This window comes from Nipponia nippon, unplaced genomic scaffold (assembly GCF_047370975.1).
Source record: "Nipponia nippon isolate SJK-2023a ecotype South Korea unplaced genomic scaffold, ASM4737097v1 scaffold_25, whole genome shotgun sequence".
Lineage (NCBI taxonomy): Eukaryota > Metazoa > Chordata > Aves > Pelecaniformes > Threskiornithidae > Nipponia > Nipponia nippon.
The window spans coordinates 4,739,833-4,756,334 of NW_028262342.1; the positions used below are offsets into that span (position 1 = coordinate 4,739,833).

Here is a 16,502-nt window from a genome sequence, read left to right on the forward strand (position 1 = left end):
GGGACAATGCTGGGGAGCGTATTTCGCAGTTACTTCTGTGTCTGCGCGTAGTCGATGTGCTCACAGCCTGCAGCGTTCCAGAGCCGCCTTCCTCCGTCTGGAAAGCAGAAGTAGCTCCTTTACAATATGAGATCAGATACACAAACCACTCATGGCTCTTCTCTTTCATGTAGCCTGAACGGAAATATAAACTGCAAAGAATTTATGTCTGGTACAAAAAAAGTTTTTGCTAAAGCAGGTGCTTAAACTACTGAAGATATAAAGATCATCATTCAATTTAGCGTGTAAAGTACTATGATTTCCTAAAATAAATAAGCATATAACTTTGCAAGACAGGGAAGTCAGTACTTTGCTTTCAGCACAACCCTGCTGGCAGCTAGCATGGGTGTATCTGCAGGCGGACCGTGCTGCAGCCAGAAATTCCTGATAAGTGAAGGGAGCAGCTCATCCCAGCAGAGACACTTGGGTCTTTTACAGCCTGTCCTGTGGGCCTGTATTTATGGTGATTGTTGTGGCAGCAGGTCAGCGTTGCTAGCGAGCAAGGAAATGTGCGGTTGTGGAAACACCGAGTCGAACAGTTGTGACATGACCGAGCTCCGTCAGAAATTCTGCAGAAGGCCTGAGGGTTTCTGAGAAACTGCGGCTTCCCACACCCAGCCTGAAGAAAGGCTGGGCAGATCAGCAGGGAAGTGCGACTGCATTCGGGATGCTAGGAAGAAATTACTGAAAGAGAGAAAAACTCGGATGGGAGAAGCAACTATGGCAATTAGCCAACTCTTGCATAAGTAATTTTCCATTGATTTCTCGGAACATTAAAACATACGACAATTAAAAAAAATACATTCTGCGTGTGCACATGGGACAGACCTGATCTAGCTTATTCTTTGTTTTAAAGCAAAGTGTAAGAATCCTAACACGTACGACCATTGCATGGGGCACTTCAGGAACAGAACCCGGTGAAGGGTTTGCAGGCATTAAGCTTACAGAGCTATTTTTGTTTGAAAAGATAGCAGTAGATTTAGATAGGTGGGATCCCATTTAACCGCCTGTCTTGTCTACATCTGCAGTGAGGTGGCAGGAAGAGCAGCAATTCCAGTTGTCTTTGCAGCCATGCAAGGAAAGTGCAAATGCCTCCTTCCAGGGTTTCTTCCACGGGGGTCCCTTTGTCATGGTGTCACTGGAGGAGAGCAGCCCCGTCAGAAATAAACTGCTTCAAAGCTACAGAGAAATCTTTCCGTGCACTTCCCATGGGCCGTACACGCAGCCTGGGGGGAGGAAACGTTCACATGAAGGTTAGCCCAGCTGTAGTTTCAAGGAGAATTAAGCTTTCTGCCCAGATTTTTAAAAACCCACCCGGTTTGGGGGTGAATTTTAGCACTGCACTTTAGAAAGGTCCAAACCAATTCCTCCTTCAAACACTAGAGGCTGTTTTCAGGCATCGTTCCACTTTCCCCCAGCTCATCCCTCGCTCCAGCCATCCGGCACCCAGGGGCTGATTTTACAGGACCCGTGTTTTGGGGCAGGAGGGCCAAGGTCGTGAAGTACGAGGCAAAGCAGCGTTTCTCACCCGTTAGACCGTGTGTCAAGCTGCTACTTTGACACGATCTCCTGAAGAAGTGCCAAGAATGACAAAAGAATAAAAAAAAGAAAGACCAATAGGAAGAGATTTTTAACGATCTTCATTCTGAAGTTACATAGACCAAAGTAGAAACTTTTAGGCAAAAAAAAAAAAAAAAGGACAATGTTTTCCCCTTTCCTTCTGTATTATATGATCTAGGATGCTTCTTGCCTTCATTTGTTCCTACCAGGGGCCCAACATCCCCAAACTTCATCTCCTTTAAGGCCTGCAAAGCCCCTCTTGGAGCCCTTTTCATACACTGATACCACTGCAACATCTTTTTAACATACACGTCCACAAGTGCCCAGCCGTGCAGCCCCATTACCCTCCCTTTAACCCTGCAAGTGGGATTCTTTGATTCCTCGTTTAACAGTCCAGACAAATACCTTGGGGTTTTGGTCACAGCCGTCAGCCGGGCAATGCTAGCAGGTTGGAACAAACCCCACTTTCGAGAAATGATGCAGCGATGGGGAAAATCCCTCCTGGCCACACTGTACCTGCACGGGAGCATTTCTGGACCTGGGCTTAAGCACCAGCCTCGTCACATTCGTGTAACAGCCCCGGGCTGCGCGGGTTCACGCACAAAATCCACCACGACAGGGGTGACAGATTTTCTGGTTTTGACACAAGAGCCATGGCTCAGGGGTGGATGGGCAAGTTCAGCTTGACCCTGACACCAGAGAAATGCTTTTCATCCAGTCCCTGGTTGGGTAGCTAGACCCTCCGGTGGGTGTTTAGTCTTTATTACTTACAATTACATGCTCAATTCCTTAAATGTTCCTACCCAGACACCCTTTCTGACACAACTGACACTCACCCTTTGTTATGGGTAAAATAATCCTTTGCAGCGGATGGGAAATCTGCTGTAGCAGCACTTCTGCCACGTCCGGCTTCTCCTGGCTGCCCACGACCTCGCTGGCGTGGAACAAGGTTAGCGTTAGTGCATCATCCTCGCTGCCGGAACAAGGACAGACGGACAGAAGCCCCAGCACTCTTAAAGGCTACGTGGTATAAAGTTATTTCTTGCTTTTCAATGGGTTAAACAAAATCTCTAATAACTCGAGGGCAAGGAAGCAACTGACACACGAAAGTACATTTCATACGAAGCAAAGCTTTTTTAAGAGGAGGAGGTCAGTGTAGTCAAACCTGAGCTTTGAACCAGATGCCCAACCAGCAAAAAATATAAATTATACAGAGAAAACTTATAGAAGAAAAGAACATGACAAAAAAAATCACTCACTTCCACAAAATGATGCAACTTTAGACCATTTTAAGTTTTCAAAGCAGCCAGCTTGGGGGAGGATGCCAGAGATCCCCATGTACTTTGGAGGACACATGGATCGTTGGCTGGTCCCAGGAGAATAGTACTTTTGGGTCTTGTACAAAGGTACAACAAATCTGACCGCTGAGGTAACACAGCCCCTTGACACTGAAGAGAAACACGGGAAAAAATGAAAACTCCAGGTATAGGACGGGGAGTAACCGGGGAGTCCCATTGATGAGTTCCCCTGAACTCCACGTGAGCTGCCAGGACCGACCTGGTGTCCTGGAGAAAGAAGAAGAATGGGAGAAGGAGATGGTATTTTGGAGTGACTTTTTATAAAGGTTGAGCTTCATCTCCTGCCTGGAAGCCTTCTTAGGCGGCTGGATGGCATTTCCACGGGCACCTGAAAGAACGAAAATCACGGTGCGAAATTAATCTAATGGCCTTTTTGTAGAAATGTGATAAAGGAGCAAATTAAGTTGGGAAATGTGGGACTTGATTCAGCGAAGAATCATTTCCACTCACTTTGGGAAGGAGGACTCCTTTCCGTTTCTTTTGCTCCAAGTTTGACAGATGTGCTTTTCTCTAGGGTATAAAGAATAAGTATTGTTAGGAGCACTACGCCTTTCTTGCACAGACCGTTCGTTCCTTACTGACTTCAGCAGCACTGCATTTTTTCTTTTTAAAATTAGAATATGACTTACACTCTACATGTCCTGTACTAAGCAATCACAACATGTTAAGCTGGTGCATACTAAATACTGACCTCCTAATAAATACTAAACTCAGATGAAATCACCTGTGCATTCAGGCGCAGCTCCGCTCCAGACTCCGTTTGTTTTGTCCATACTCGTACAACGGATGCTCACATTTCCAACTAGTTGGAAGCCAGAGTCACAGCTGTAAGTCACTGTTGAGTTATAAGCAAATTTTTCTATACCTTCACTATCGTGCTTTCCGTTGCTAATTTGAGGAGGTGAAGAGCAGGTAATTACTGCAGGAAAGAAGGTCAACATGAGTATTGCAAAAAGCTTCAGTAATAATGAAAATGCAAAATGTTTCCGGAGTCCACCTAAGATTCTTGAAGACAATAAACCTTTTGGACAACTGCAGATGGGTAACTAGCACTGCCTTCTGTCTCGATCATCTCTCTTTTCTTTCTGAAGCATTTCTGTTGTCACATCTTTCTCCCTCTCACTCCAAGGGTCACAAAAATAAACAGGCCACTTGCCGTGCCCTGGCTTGTGATTCCTCAAAACCTCTTCCCATCGTCATCACTGCAGCCTTAACTCACGAGAAAAGATGTTGATCTTGTGGGAGCAAAACTGCTGAAATACAGTGCCAGCAGCAAAACGGGTGTTTCTCAGCTGCAGGGTTGGTGGCAGATCTGCCACATAATATCAACAAAAACAAATGAGGTACAGAGACAGATTTAGACTAGACGTTAGTGTGCAGGATCTGCTGGAGAGAAGTCAAAAGTAAGGTTGGATTAATCTTACGTTCGCAAGTTGGAAGTTTACTCCATTCAACATCGTTTCCTTTAAGCTGACAGTGGATGAAATTACTCCCATCTAATTTGTACCTAAGCGAAAATACACAAGAAAAAAAAAATGTGTAACTATTCAGAAACTGAGAACAATTTTTTTCCCCCAGTACCAGTATGATCAGGAGTGTAGAAAAGGCAGTTTTAAAACAAGCAGATGTGCAGATACAAGCTGGTTAACAGGAGACCTCCTTCGCCTTGCTCTCTGCCGGAATCCTTGTTAATCTATTTTTAAGCAATTCTCTCCTTTGACTCACTGCAGAGCGCATAGCGCATCGCAAGGATGGGAGAAGTCGTAGCTGGCGGCCAGCAGAGCATGCAGGGAATGCCAGACAGCGCAGAGGTTAGGTGTAGCTTCCCACATGGATGCATCAGGCTCGGATTTGCTGAATCAGGGACTATTTCTCCCTGCCTGCTTCCTGATGGAGAGCAGTGCTGGGATTCAGGCTGCTGGCATCCAGCACCTTTCCCACGCTGTTGTCACCCTCCGGGACGAGGTGAGGAGCTCCCTCCTGAGCACACACAGCATAGAATAGTATCACAGAATGGTTGGGGTTGGAAGGGGCCTTAAAGATCATCTGGTTCCAACCCCCCTGCCATGGGCAGGGACACCTTCCACTAGACCAGGCTGCTCAAAGCCCCGTCCAACCTGGCCTTGAACACTGCCAGGGATGGGGCATCCACAACTTCTCTAAAGCATCTCTACAGGCTGTGGCTCAGCCCGAGTGCTGCTCCGCTGCCCGGCGGTTCTGCGTGCCCGAGGTCAGTTAGCTGGATCTGCTGCAAACCTCAGTGCTGGCGGCAGAGGGTAGGGCACCCAGCCACCTTCAGTGCCACCTTCTCCCTAGGACGTTGCTTTCGGGTTGTAAGGGTGTAGCTGTTTTGCTAAAGTTTTGCCAGAAAAGCCAATGACAGCAGACTGCTGGTGTATGTTCTCGGCTGGTCTCTGCGAATATTCCAGTGCATCCCCTACACACAGCAGGGACCAGGGAGGGGCAAGAGGGATCTACATTTCATTCAAGTGCCTTTCAGGTTGGCTTGCTGGAAGTTAATACATCTTGTTCTGACAGCACCAACACCTTCCCCAATCTCTGAATTGCATCCTCCCGTTCAAAAAAATTCATCATTTGGACATGATAGATAGTATCTGATCTCGCTTAGATGGATAACGTTATCCCTCCACCCTGATGTGTATTGCCGAAGATTAACTGAACCCCAGAAGGGTGGGAGATGCTGTCCTTTCCCCAAAGTCCATCCTAAGGGAATATCTGAGGAAAAAAAAGCTCTGTTACCCATGAAGCAGGCGCAAAGGCTGACAGAAGAAGCCAGATGATGCCAGCTAGCTCCGGACAGGGAGGGAGGAATACTAGCTGGAGTCTTAAGAGCTTAATTTTGCAAGTCAATCTACTGCATATGTGCCCTGATTGAAAGCAGGCAGAAAGAGTGAGTCAGCTCATTGACTGATGGAAAGTGTGCTTCATTGCAGTTTTCTAGCTGAACATCACTGAATTTTTAAAATTCAAGCATAACCCCTTTTTATTCAATATATCTCAAATATGTTAAATTGAAATATTTTAAGTAACCTGTTTTGAAGTCTATAGTTATAAACCGATGGTACAACCAGCTCTGTTGGCATAGATACCCTGGGGCAGTTAAATTTCCTCTGGATGACACTTGAATTCAGACCCCAGTCCCTTCCCTCCAGCTGTGTCTTATTCCTTCCCAGCCCAAAGCTGTAATTCAAGTGGAAAAAGCAGCCCCATGCTCTGCACTGGGAGCAACACCGTAGGAGCGCTGTATTCTGAAACAGCAGCCCAGCCCGTGCCTGCAAGTTCACTGCACTGGACCAGAGTTTGTATTCCAGCTTCAGCACTGGTGTACTGGAGCTTGGGGCATTGCCCTGCGACTCACCCGTCTTCGCAGAACACGTTCACTCTTGCACCGAACTGGAAATCTGTGAGAACGACCATCCTGCCCCCGGGCAGCGCTCCCGGGTCGCCACAGGATTTCCCTGCCAGAGAACGAGGCCAGTGTTAGTGGTGACACACAGTGATGGAGAAATAAAAAAGGCTGAGTAAGGGACAGACTTAGAGGGTTATACCCTAAGGTACCAAAGCATTTCGCTTCCCATGTGTGACAGCCGAGCTGGCAGGTGCCAGAATCAGCTGTAGGTGACAGCGCGGATCCCTGTAAGGGCTCCATGCTCACAGCGTTATCTCGCAGGAGGGCAGAGGAGAATATTTGCAGAGGTATTTCCGTCTCAATAGATTGGCAGTAAGTTACTCGACTGGGAAAAACGTATTGCTGCCATGTCATCAGTCTTGATATTACATGGATTTCACCAAGAAACATGCTTTGTCTTCATTTTGAAGTTCAATGCTATAATTGCAAATTGGCATTCGCCCTGTGCCTATGCCGTGTCCAGATGCAAACTATTTCCTAACATGAAAATCAAAACAGATCTGTTCATGCCAGCAGAAAAAAAAGCACACTATTGATACTCCTGCTGTTCACTTAAATATGAATGTCAAGGAATAGCCACCTAATTTTGTATGAAGCGTGCAGCTGTTGGGACGGTAACAACCCAGCTGCGTTTCAGCACACGGGTTGAGAGCAGCTACCTGACCTGCTCCGAACAACACAGCCGCTTTTCGGCAAGCGGAGCGGAGCAGAGATACTCACTCCTGCACAGCTCAGCGGCTTCCGACCACGCCAGGTTTTCAAGGCAAGTGCTGGTGGGGGAACTTTCCGAGGTGTTTTCGTAGCCGGGGCGGCAGACGTAGCTCACGTTGGTCCCAACAGGAAAAAAATTAATCCTCTCGTCCGCCTTGGACAGGGCAGCAAACCGCAACCTTGTCGGGGCAGCACAGCTCCCTGGCAGTCAAGGAAAGTGGGCCTGAAAGAGCCGCCCGCCGGGAGGCATGCAAAATAAACCTTGGAATCACAGAAATGCTCTCACTGCGGTGCTTTTGGAAAGCTCCTCACATTCATCGCAGATTACTTCTGTTTTCATACCAGGCTGCTACTCTGCTGAGAGCATCTTTTGCAAAGCGCAGATGAAGATGCAGTAAGTGCACAGGCAAAGCTGTTAGTGGGAGATAAGCAGTCACACGCAGGTGCCGTGGGGCAGTGCACGCCGCGGCCGCTTGCACAGCTTCTGCCAGACAGGGCTCAGGAGGTGCGTGAGCATCCAGGGCTCCAGCCACCGGCCGACTTACCCCCGCAGCGATGGGCACCGATCCTGTGACCATCAGCAGCTCTGATGAACAGCAGCTAAGGGAAGCGGGTTTGTACCTTGCCAGGATGGCTGGTACCATTGCAGAGCAGCCGCTGTAATGGGCAGAAACTTTAAGCCAAGCGAGAGACAGGCGAAGGAGCTGTGTTTCAGAGAAAGGAGGTATTTACGGCCGCAGGGCTCGGGCAGCTTTGACCAGCGTGCGCCGGGCAGGCATTCCACCGTGTCCGACCTCCCGGGGATTTTGATGGTGCCTTCGAGGCATGTGTATGTCACCCTGGATCCAGTGGGGAAGCTGCTGGCGTGCTCGTCGCTGGATGGTCTGGAGTAGTTCATGAGAGGTGGGGGCCCACAGTCACCTGCAGCAGGAGAAGACCTCCTCAGGTGAGGACCCAGTTCCCTGGCCCCTTCCTCAGCCCCAGTGAGCATCCCAGGAGTGCAGCTGGGCTGGCCCAGGCTTCCCCTCTGGGCAAAGGCACTGGGCAGGGCTGCATCCGTGAGAGCATCCATGAGAGCATCAAGCAATAGGTCCCCAGGCTTGGGGGTGGTGGCATCACCCTCCCCAGCCCCTGAGCAGCAAGGTGGGACCTGGGCAGGTCTTGCTGGTCCTCCTCACACATTCTTCATCCCCGTACTCACCGCGAGCCACCGGCATGCCTAGGAGCCCCAGCAAGGCCAGGAGCAGCGCGGGGTGGCCAGACCCCCGTGCCCCGGCAGGTGCCCTGCAGCTCAGGGTGCCTGGGTGCTTCCCCCGTCCTGGTTCTCCAGACTTCATTGCAGCAATTTCTGTGCTCCTCTGTCGAGCACCGTTGTTTCCAAGTGGCTGTTTTGAAGCTGGGAGGAGAGGCAGCACAGCAGACGCAGCCAAGCCTCTGGAGCCGTGGAAACCTTTCCAGAACACCCATGGAGCTAAACCCTCCTGCAGGGACCTGGAGAGCAGCCAGGGGTGGGGACAACTGTCATCCGCAGGCTTGGGTAAAGCCTCCCGGTCCTCCTGCCCCACTGTAAGGAACGGGGGAATAACTTAACCCTTTTATTTGACCCGAGACTGGCAGCGAGCACTGACTAGCACAGGTTTACCAAAACCAAATGCTACCAGAGCAGAAAAGCCCCCCACCCAGCCCCAAGCTGTATCCAGGGTAGGAAAATGCCTGCTTAGTCATTGGCTGGCAGGTAACACAACACAGATCTTCTATAAGCAGAGTAAGTGAAACAAAAAATAAAAACATCATCCTTTTTGTTTGTTAATTTTTTTCTCGATTGCCTGATTCATTTGTAATTAGGAACGGCTGTGAGCGAATACATCTGCACACTGACTAACCCTCTGAAATATCCCGTCTGACATCAGTGACTACTCACAGTTTAAGATGCACCTGGGATGTAACACCCAGTTCTTATTCATGCTTATGAGTTTCAAGCCTTGCACGCTTTCTGTTTGCAGCCCCAGGTGAGCACAACGTGGAGGAGAGCGAGGTGTCGCACCCGGAGGGTGCAGCCCTGCTCTCCTTGGGGCACAGGGAGAACTGGAGTGGGTCTGAGGGTGCCTCTCATTGCAGAGCTCCTCACCGGGACGCGGTGAAGCACAGGGCGCATTATCAAAGCATCTCTCTGTGTAAAGACGCGAGACACCATCTCTTCCCTGGGTGTTGTGCTTTAGGCTTTAGTAACATTTAAAGCAACTCTAATAACTCATAAAAGCATACATCTAGCAACAATATACCGCTGCAAATTGCTTGTGCAGGAGACGAGTGCTCGCCCTTCTCCCACTGAGCCCAGGCAGCAGCGGTGCCCTCAGCCCTGCGGCTGCCTGCCGTGCCGTGCTGTGCCCACCGCGGCTCCCCGAGCACCGACCCGGGCTGCCAGGGCTCAGCTCTCACTCGGAACAACCACTGGACCACACTGGAAATCTGCCTGATTTACAGCCAGTGTCAGAGATTACAAGACACCCATGGTTACACCCGCATCTTTATTGTAATCCTGAAGGGAAGGAGTAATTGCTGCATCACAGAGCTGCATAAACTCGTCATCATTTATTAAGCGATAAGAACAATCTTTGCTGTCTGATTCTCTACGCTTAAACTTACAACATCTGTTCTTAGCATTTGCTTGCTGGAAATAGGGACATGGAAGATGACACCACGACAGATACCTGTCAAGCACAGTGCTGGGCCAGAAACCTGTTGCCTGTTTTAAATCCAGGGATAAGGGAATGGAAGCCTTTAAAAATGCACTTCTTATATGTAACTGCCCTTAACTAGATGAATGGAAATCACGAGCTAGATAAACAGGAAATCACATAGTTAAATGCTCACTTCACTACTATTTCAAGGTAGGAGAAGTATGCCAGTGCTATGACAGGCTGAGTTTGGTATGGGCAGAGGATGCGGCATTGCGCAAATCGCCGGCTGGAAGATTACAGCAGAAGCATCTTCAGAGCGCCAGACGCTCATCTCGGCTAGCAGGTTACTTCTGTGGGCTTCAGTCCCCCTCCTCTCGGCTTAGCACAGCTTATGCTCAAAGAAGCTCAATTTAATTTCTTACTATGCTTCCTAAAATACAGTGTGAAACAACACATTTGTTCGATAGCGAATCAAGCTTGTTAGACTTAAGGAAAAGAGCAAAAACCCTCTATGCTCTAGCATCTAGCATGGCCAAAGCAGTCTCCTATACATTGGTTACTGTTTCTCTGGCTATATGCATGCAAGCATGAACCGTAAAGTCACCGAGAGCCTTCTTATAGATACTGTGACCACACGAACTGCATGTTCACCAAAGGTGATTGTTACAGGACTCACTCTTTCAAGTTTTCTAGTTCCATCTTTAGTTTTTTAATCTCCAGAAACAGTTTTTGTATTTCCAACAGAGTTCTCAGTTCTGCCATAGGCACATTGCATTCAAAGACCGTTTTAATATGAAGAATTTCTTCACATGCATCATCAGCATGACCTTCTTTCTTCTGTAAAAAAGTAAAACAAAACAAAGAAAACCCAGAAAACAGCATGTAAGGTTGCACTGCAGCAGATGGGGAGCCACCCACGCCTCAGCTCGGAGCCTAAACTTTTGTCCCGTTCACCATGCGCTGCCCCAACGCAGACTACATCCCCCATTGGTACCATAAACCAAAAGCATTTAAGAAGTTCAAGCAGTTATTTTTTGTATTAGAAATCAGGCAGTCTCCATCCAGGCACTCAGCCAGACTATGGTACTTACACACTTGGGCAGCGGTGTCCAGTTGCCGTCAGGCAAGCATGTGGCTGTCCAAGAGTCTTCCGAAGACATGTCCTCATCATCTGAAAAGTGGTATCCATGAAGGCATTCAAAAGTAACAGTCGCATTTGTTTGGTACCACATTTTACCATCTGACATGCTTTTCAGTCTTCCGTTGGCCACTTGTGGTTGCGGACACAGAACTGAAAGGAAAACCCACAGCAGAAGGCAGCTCAGCAAGAGGGTCATCGTTACGGAGGTGGGAAAGAGCCTACAACGTTTGTGAAGACTGAGTCAGTGCAGGGGAACTAAAATCTGTGCAGCTCTGAAACCAAACGTTAAAGCAAAGTTACTTCCCCAGGCCCTTCAAGAGGGAAGGGCGAGGGTCCGAACAGCCCCTGAGAGGTGTTACGTGATTGCTGTTTTCTGACAATGTCTCGGTCCAGGCATCCCCGTGCAAGAGCCTGCAGATTGACACTTGTCAGTAAAAATGCACACTGAAGAGAATGTCAATAACGATGGTGTCTCCTGACCTGTCTTAGCGCCTCATTTATACAGGACTGTCAAGAGAAATTCAGCTATTGCCTGGGGAACATCAGCTGTTTCTTCTGCAAAGAGGGGAAGGCGCTGGGGAGCCCCGAGGACAGACACAGCTACACAGTGCTGCACCCCAACCTCTCTGCACCATCACAGGGCCGCTGGCTCAGCTCCTGGCTGGTACCCACCTGGCTGGCAGGTGGGCAGGGGAGGGTGCCAGGCACCGTCAGCCAGGCACCGGCTCTCGGCATCTCCCCGCAGCACGAAGCCTTCGTCACAGGAGAACCGCACGGCCGCTCCGTAGGGAAACGTGAACCTCTGCAGAGTCATCCTTCCCCTCTCGACTGCGGGCTTGGGGCACCGAACCACTGCGGGAAGAGAGCAGAGGTGGAGCGGTGGGTTTGGCTGCTGCCCTTCCCCAGGGACAACGGGGAACGAGGTCAGGCGGGGCACAGCCGCTCTTCCTGACCACCTGATGGCCATCAACGTAGGAGAACTAGAGTCTCATACTTCCACATGGATCATCCCCACTCCGGAGCTATCAAGCCTGCAAAACAGCCTGCAAAGGAAGCAGGATCTCCCGGCAGCCCTGCTTGCTTCTAATCCCATTGTGCTGAGCACTAATATTGCACCCAGGTCCTGGCTTCAGTCTGATCCTGTACAGGAGAAACGACTCACGCCTGCACTCCGGGGCAAGTCCGCTCCACGTCAGGTTCTCCCCGTCATCAGAGGTGCAGTAGATGGACTCGTCCCCAATGAGGGACAGACCCTCCAGACAGCTGTACTTTACTTCTAAGCCGTAGGGGAACTGCTCCATTCTCAAGCCAGAGTGCTGCCCGTTGGTGATTTTTGGAGGGGGACCGCAAACTTCAAGAGAATAGAGAAAGGAAAAATTATTTTCTTCATTCAGTCAGGGAGACAGAGAAGTGCAGGAGAGTAACAGGAGAAGCCAGTGCTCGATGTTTATACTTAGGGTTGCTCTCAAAGTCCTCCTCGCTTCTTGCCAGGTTTGGCCCTGGCTGTGCCAGTGTTCCCAGACCGACCCAGCTAACCACCCCGGCACGGCCCCAGTATGGCATGTACCTCCATCCCCTCCCCTTCAGCTGACCTCTCCTTATCCCCTCCTCTTTTCCATGAGAAATTATCCTGCTCATAAACAGGGCCAGGGAACTGTATCACAAACCCCTTGAACAGTCCTCTGAGAAATGCCTGCAAGTCCCATTACTCAACACGTTTAATCAATTACAGTTTTGATAGAAGATGAAACCATTAAAGCCATTTAATGCTGTGACTTGGACCCCTTCTCCTAACACCACCTCCTCCGAGAAGCGATGCTCAGGTTACGCGATTTTCTCACTGCTGTTCCTACCCACTGCGGAGATGCAATTCCCATCACCCGCCGCGCTCACGCTCACCCTGGTCGCAGTACGGCACGGGGGGTCTCCACGTCCCGTCAGACCAGCACTGGATCCTCTGGCTGCCCCTCAGCACATAGCCGGGGTCACACTGAAATTCCACCTGGTGCCCAAAGGTGTATTCAGCTTTCCTGGGGCTGACCTCTCTCCCATGGCGGAGAACCGGGCTGGGACACTGCGCCTCTGAGGAACATCAGCATCAGAAAGAGCTTCCATGGTTTGGGTCAGGAGGGGAGAACAGGAGACATTTGCACGGGGGTATTTTGCCATGGTGGTGTCTTGCTGACCCAGGGAACCCGCCAGGCAGCCAGTTCATGCTGACAGATGTCTCTAACCAGACCTGGCATGCTCGGGGATGGTAATTATGTGATAACAACCATTTCTCTTGGAAGGCAGAATGATCTGAGCCCTGTGATTAGCTATAAACTGTGCTGAAGGGATGATATGTTGCTAGCTGCATCATTGTTTGAACAGCTAAATATTCAATGTGAGTTACAGCTATTTCTTTTCAGCCATGCTACCCTTTGAACAGCAAAATTATTATTAGTGAGAGCCAAAGCACTGCTCAATAAAGGCTTTATGGCACAGCACCACTAGTGGGTATTTTGAAAACGATGTTATTTCCACATCATTGAATTGATGTTTTATTGGCAAAGCAAAGGAAAGGGCATACTTACTCTGGCAAAGCCTTGGGATTACGGACCACGTGAAATTGTTAAGACAAGTAGTTGTTGGAGATACTTCGGGGAGCAAAGTGTATCCGGATCTGCAGAGGTAGGTCACCGTTGTCCCGACTGGAAACTTGTGCTGATGAGGGTTTTGGTCTGCATAGTCGATGGCAGGAGGGTAGGGACAGTGACCTGGTGCCAGAGCAGGGGACAACACGGACTGTCAGAGCTGGGCAGTCCCCACCAGAGACCCACTGGGGACGAAGCTGAGTGCTGCCTTTGGGGGAGCCCAGCCTGCCCCTTGGGCAAGGGTAGAAACCCCAGGAAGAAGCAAGGGACAGCAGCCACCCTGAGTGTCGCTGTGGGGTGGGGGGGGCAAACTGAAATGGAAAGAAATAATGGTGACAGCTTCATCAAATGATGTGTGTCTAACGAGAGGCTTTATTCTTGTACGCTTTGCATCTCCTTGGGTGTACCCTGCAGTAAGGCAGGACAGCCTGCTCAGGGCAGCCCTGCCGCGTTACCCAGGGGCGATGAAAGAGCAGAGGGAATCCTGCCACCAAATGTCGGACGGTGCAGCTCGCTGCGGTGCCCAGCCTCCCACCCCTCACCTGCGAACGCTGCACCTGCTTCTGGTGAAGTACAAGCAGGCACTTACCCATGGGAGACAAAGTAAGGAGCAGAGAGATCTGTGCGTACCTAGGGTGCAGGCGAGCACCCGCGGATACCATCTGCCGTTTCCCAGGCACCGCACAGTGGTGGTGGCACCCACGGGGACGTAGCCAGCGTCGCACTGGAGCACGGCCATGCTGCCGGAGGTGAAGTTCTGTGCAGGTTTCAGCTGCCCGTGTGCGATATCTGGGACGGGACACTGAACCCCTGTGGGTCCACCAAACAAACAGGGCTTTTCAGGGGTATTCTTACTGAATACAGCTACGGTGAGCAGCTACCACTGCAGCTCCGTCTGGTAAGTAAGCGAAGACAAATCAGTTTAACAAATGCAGCAATTGAGGCAGAGAGATTAGGGGTTAATAAGCATGCTTGAGCAGCCATCGTCAGTAGGACTCCAAATGTGTAGCACTTCCATCGCACACAATTAAACGCTATTTCTGCCCTTTCCTAATAGCGCTTGCTCTAGCAGGCTGCAGAACAACTCATCTGGGCGCTCAGGGGTGGGGTGACTCCAGGGTGCTGGCACCCCACCTCCAGCTTTACCACAAACAAGAGGCTCTCCAACAACTGCATCGCCTCTGTCACACATGTACATCACTGATGCCCCAACAAAAAACTTTTGTCCAGCTACCGTATCTCCGATAAGAAATGTTTTGGGGCTGGTCACAAACTGTAATAACAGAGCAAACTGAACTAAAGGCAGCTGTAACTGGGATTTCCTCATGCCTTACAATAGATGCTGGCAGGTCACCAAGACACAGCATGTCTCTGTTAAAATCATACCTGGTTCACACCCTGGTACAGCTGCCTTTGATACCAATACCCATGGAAAGACTCGTATGTGTCTTCCCCAGGCCCCAGCTTAGGTATCGGCAACCTGTTGGTAAGGTTTGGATTTGGAAAATGGACTGAGAAGCACTGCGAATTAAAAAACAAAAACAAACAAACAAAAAAACCAAGAAAAACCCAAAAGGTTGGAAAGGCAGTGCTGGCAGCCGGGGGGCAGCAGATGCCCCTGCAGGGAGGGGCTGGGGAGCGCACTAGGAAAGTTCCCCAAAGGCCTGTTTTTAAAGGAACTGTCAACTTCCAGGCAGAAACTGCGAGTTATTCCCCTTCCTAGAGACATCAGTCAGCAAACCCCCACTCCTCCTGTACTGCAGCTAGCCTGTGGGATGCATCACCAGCTGTCTTCAAGATGTCTACAGGCTGCCTCGGTGCTTAAGCATCAACCTTGGTATCAACCTGGTACCACACAAATTGCTAATGATGACCCTTTTAATTAAATGGTAAAACCTATTTCATGTCTAATTGACTCTCCCCATCTCACCACCATTTGTGTCTTTGATCCCCAGACACACGGACATCCTCCGACCCTGGGAACAACTTCTCAGCTGCTGCAGGGGTGATCGAGGCAAAGGCTGACATACTCCCCGCGACACCGGTTCTGAGCTCCAGACCAGGAGAAGTTCTGCAGACACGAGCCCTGGCCCCGGGCCGCCCCAGGGACAAGCTCATAGCCTCTAAGCCAGCCATACTTAACACCGGTCCCAGGGTGGGGGCGTCCGTACCCCAATGTGAGACTTTTGAAAAGCATTGGGAATTTTGGGTGGCTCTTTGCAAGGATCTAGAGGTGCAGCTGAAGAGGAGAAATGGGCAATCAGCAGCAGCCACTGAGCCCAGATCATCCTTACAAGAACATCAGGCACGGAAAGAGGTTAGCAGCAACTTCAGCTAGAGGAAGGTCTCCCACTGAGTTTTACTAAGCCGATCTTTACATATTTGATCCGTAAGCAAAGCTGAGCCCCAGAAGCAAAGAAAACGAGCAGGGGAGTGACACTCACCGAGACTCCCAGCCGGCTGCAGCACAAGCACCACCACTGCCAGGAGCTGCCCCAGCCAGCGGAGAAGCACCCGCATGGTGCAGGGAGCTGCCGGGCCAGCGCCGTGGGAAGGCGAGAGCCTCTCCCTGCCGAGAGCCCGCTGCAGCGTGCCGGGGAAGGGGAAGCAGCTGTGGGAAGTTGGGGACAGGCCAGACAAGCCACGCTGACACTGCCACCCCCCAGCGAGGGCTGCCCCCCCTCAGCTCTCCAGCAAGGATGTGCCCTGGGATGGAAGCTGCTCTGCCTTCTTCCCCAGTGGGGACAGCGGGAATAAAGCTACTTCACAGCTAGAATCGCTCTGCAGCATCCTGGCTTCATTTCTGAAGTGCAGGGAGCGCTGATCGATGCGCTGGGCAGCGCTGCGCATTCACTTGGCCTCCACTGCACTCAGGGAATAGCAGCCCTCCGTGCCTAATCAAGCAATGATTATTGAAGCACCTCTTTACTATAGATAGGACAGAAT

At 50.3% G+C, this 16,502-nt stretch overlaps 2 protein-coding genes across 2 annotated transcripts; both read right to left on the reverse strand.

The window, feature by feature from the left end:
• Positions 1 to 65: 65 nt before the first annotated feature.
• On the reverse strand, positions 66 to 8,635 carry LOC148055263 (uncharacterized). Its single transcript, XM_087761758.1, has 11 exons — positions 8,300 to 8,635; positions 7,108 to 8,019; positions 6,337 to 6,436; positions 4,382 to 4,464; positions 3,682 to 3,876; positions 3,408 to 3,467; positions 3,157 to 3,285; positions 2,859 to 3,047; positions 2,436 to 2,533; positions 985 to 1,265; positions 66 to 97 (listed from the first exon to the last, which is right to left on the reverse strand). Exons 3-9 carry the CDS (start codon positions 6,393 to 6,395, stop codon positions 2,442 to 2,444), a joined length of 807 nt encoding a protein of 268 aa, XP_087617884.1. The 5' UTR covers positions 6,396 to 6,436; positions 7,108 to 8,019; positions 8,300 to 8,635; the 3' UTR covers positions 66 to 97; positions 985 to 1,265; positions 2,436 to 2,441.
• A 1,063-nt stretch (positions 8,636 to 9,698) lies between these two features.
• On the reverse strand, positions 9,699 to 16,156 carry LOC148055264 (membrane cofactor protein-like). Its single transcript, XM_087761752.1, has 8 exons — positions 16,001 to 16,156; positions 14,187 to 14,366; positions 13,497 to 13,679; positions 12,820 to 13,002; positions 12,083 to 12,271; positions 11,593 to 11,772; positions 10,871 to 11,070; positions 9,699 to 10,616 (listed from the first exon to the last, which is right to left on the reverse strand). The coding sequence occupies exons 1-8, from the start codon at positions 16,074 to 16,076 to the stop codon at positions 10,452 to 10,454; spliced, it is 1,356 nt and encodes a 451-aa protein (XP_087617878.1). The 5' UTR covers positions 16,077 to 16,156; the 3' UTR covers positions 9,699 to 10,451.
• Positions 16,157 to 16,502: the final 346 nt, after the last annotated feature.

Excerpts from the sequence above, each read along its gene's own strand:
- LOC148055263 (XM_087761758.1), bottom strand. The coding sequence starts at position 6,395 with ATGGTCGTTCTCACAGATTTCCAGTTCGGTGCAAGAGTGAACGTGTTC. Across the intron at positions 3,048-3,156 it reads TTCTTTCTCCAGGACACCAG|TGTCAAGGGGCTGTGTTACC; the intron begins GTCGGTCCTGGC and ends GTTTCTCTTCAG. Across the intron at positions 2,534-2,858 it reads AGTTGCATCATTTTGTGGAA|CGAGGTCGTGGGCAGCCAGG; the intron begins GTGAGTGATTTT and ends GTTCCACGCCAG.
- LOC148055264 (XM_087761752.1), bottom strand. The coding sequence starts at position 16,076 with ATGCGGGTGCTTCTCCGCTGGCTGGGGCAGCTCCTGGCAGTGGTGGTG. Across the intron at positions 13,003-13,496 it reads AATCCCAAGGCTTTGCCAGA|AGGCGCAGTGTCCCAGCCCG; the intron begins GTAAGTATGCCC and ends GATGTTCCTCAG. Across the intron at positions 11,071-11,592 it reads CCTGCCCACCTGCCAGCCAG|TTCTGTGTCCGCAACCACAA; the intron begins GTGGGTACCAGC and ends TTTTCCTTTCAG.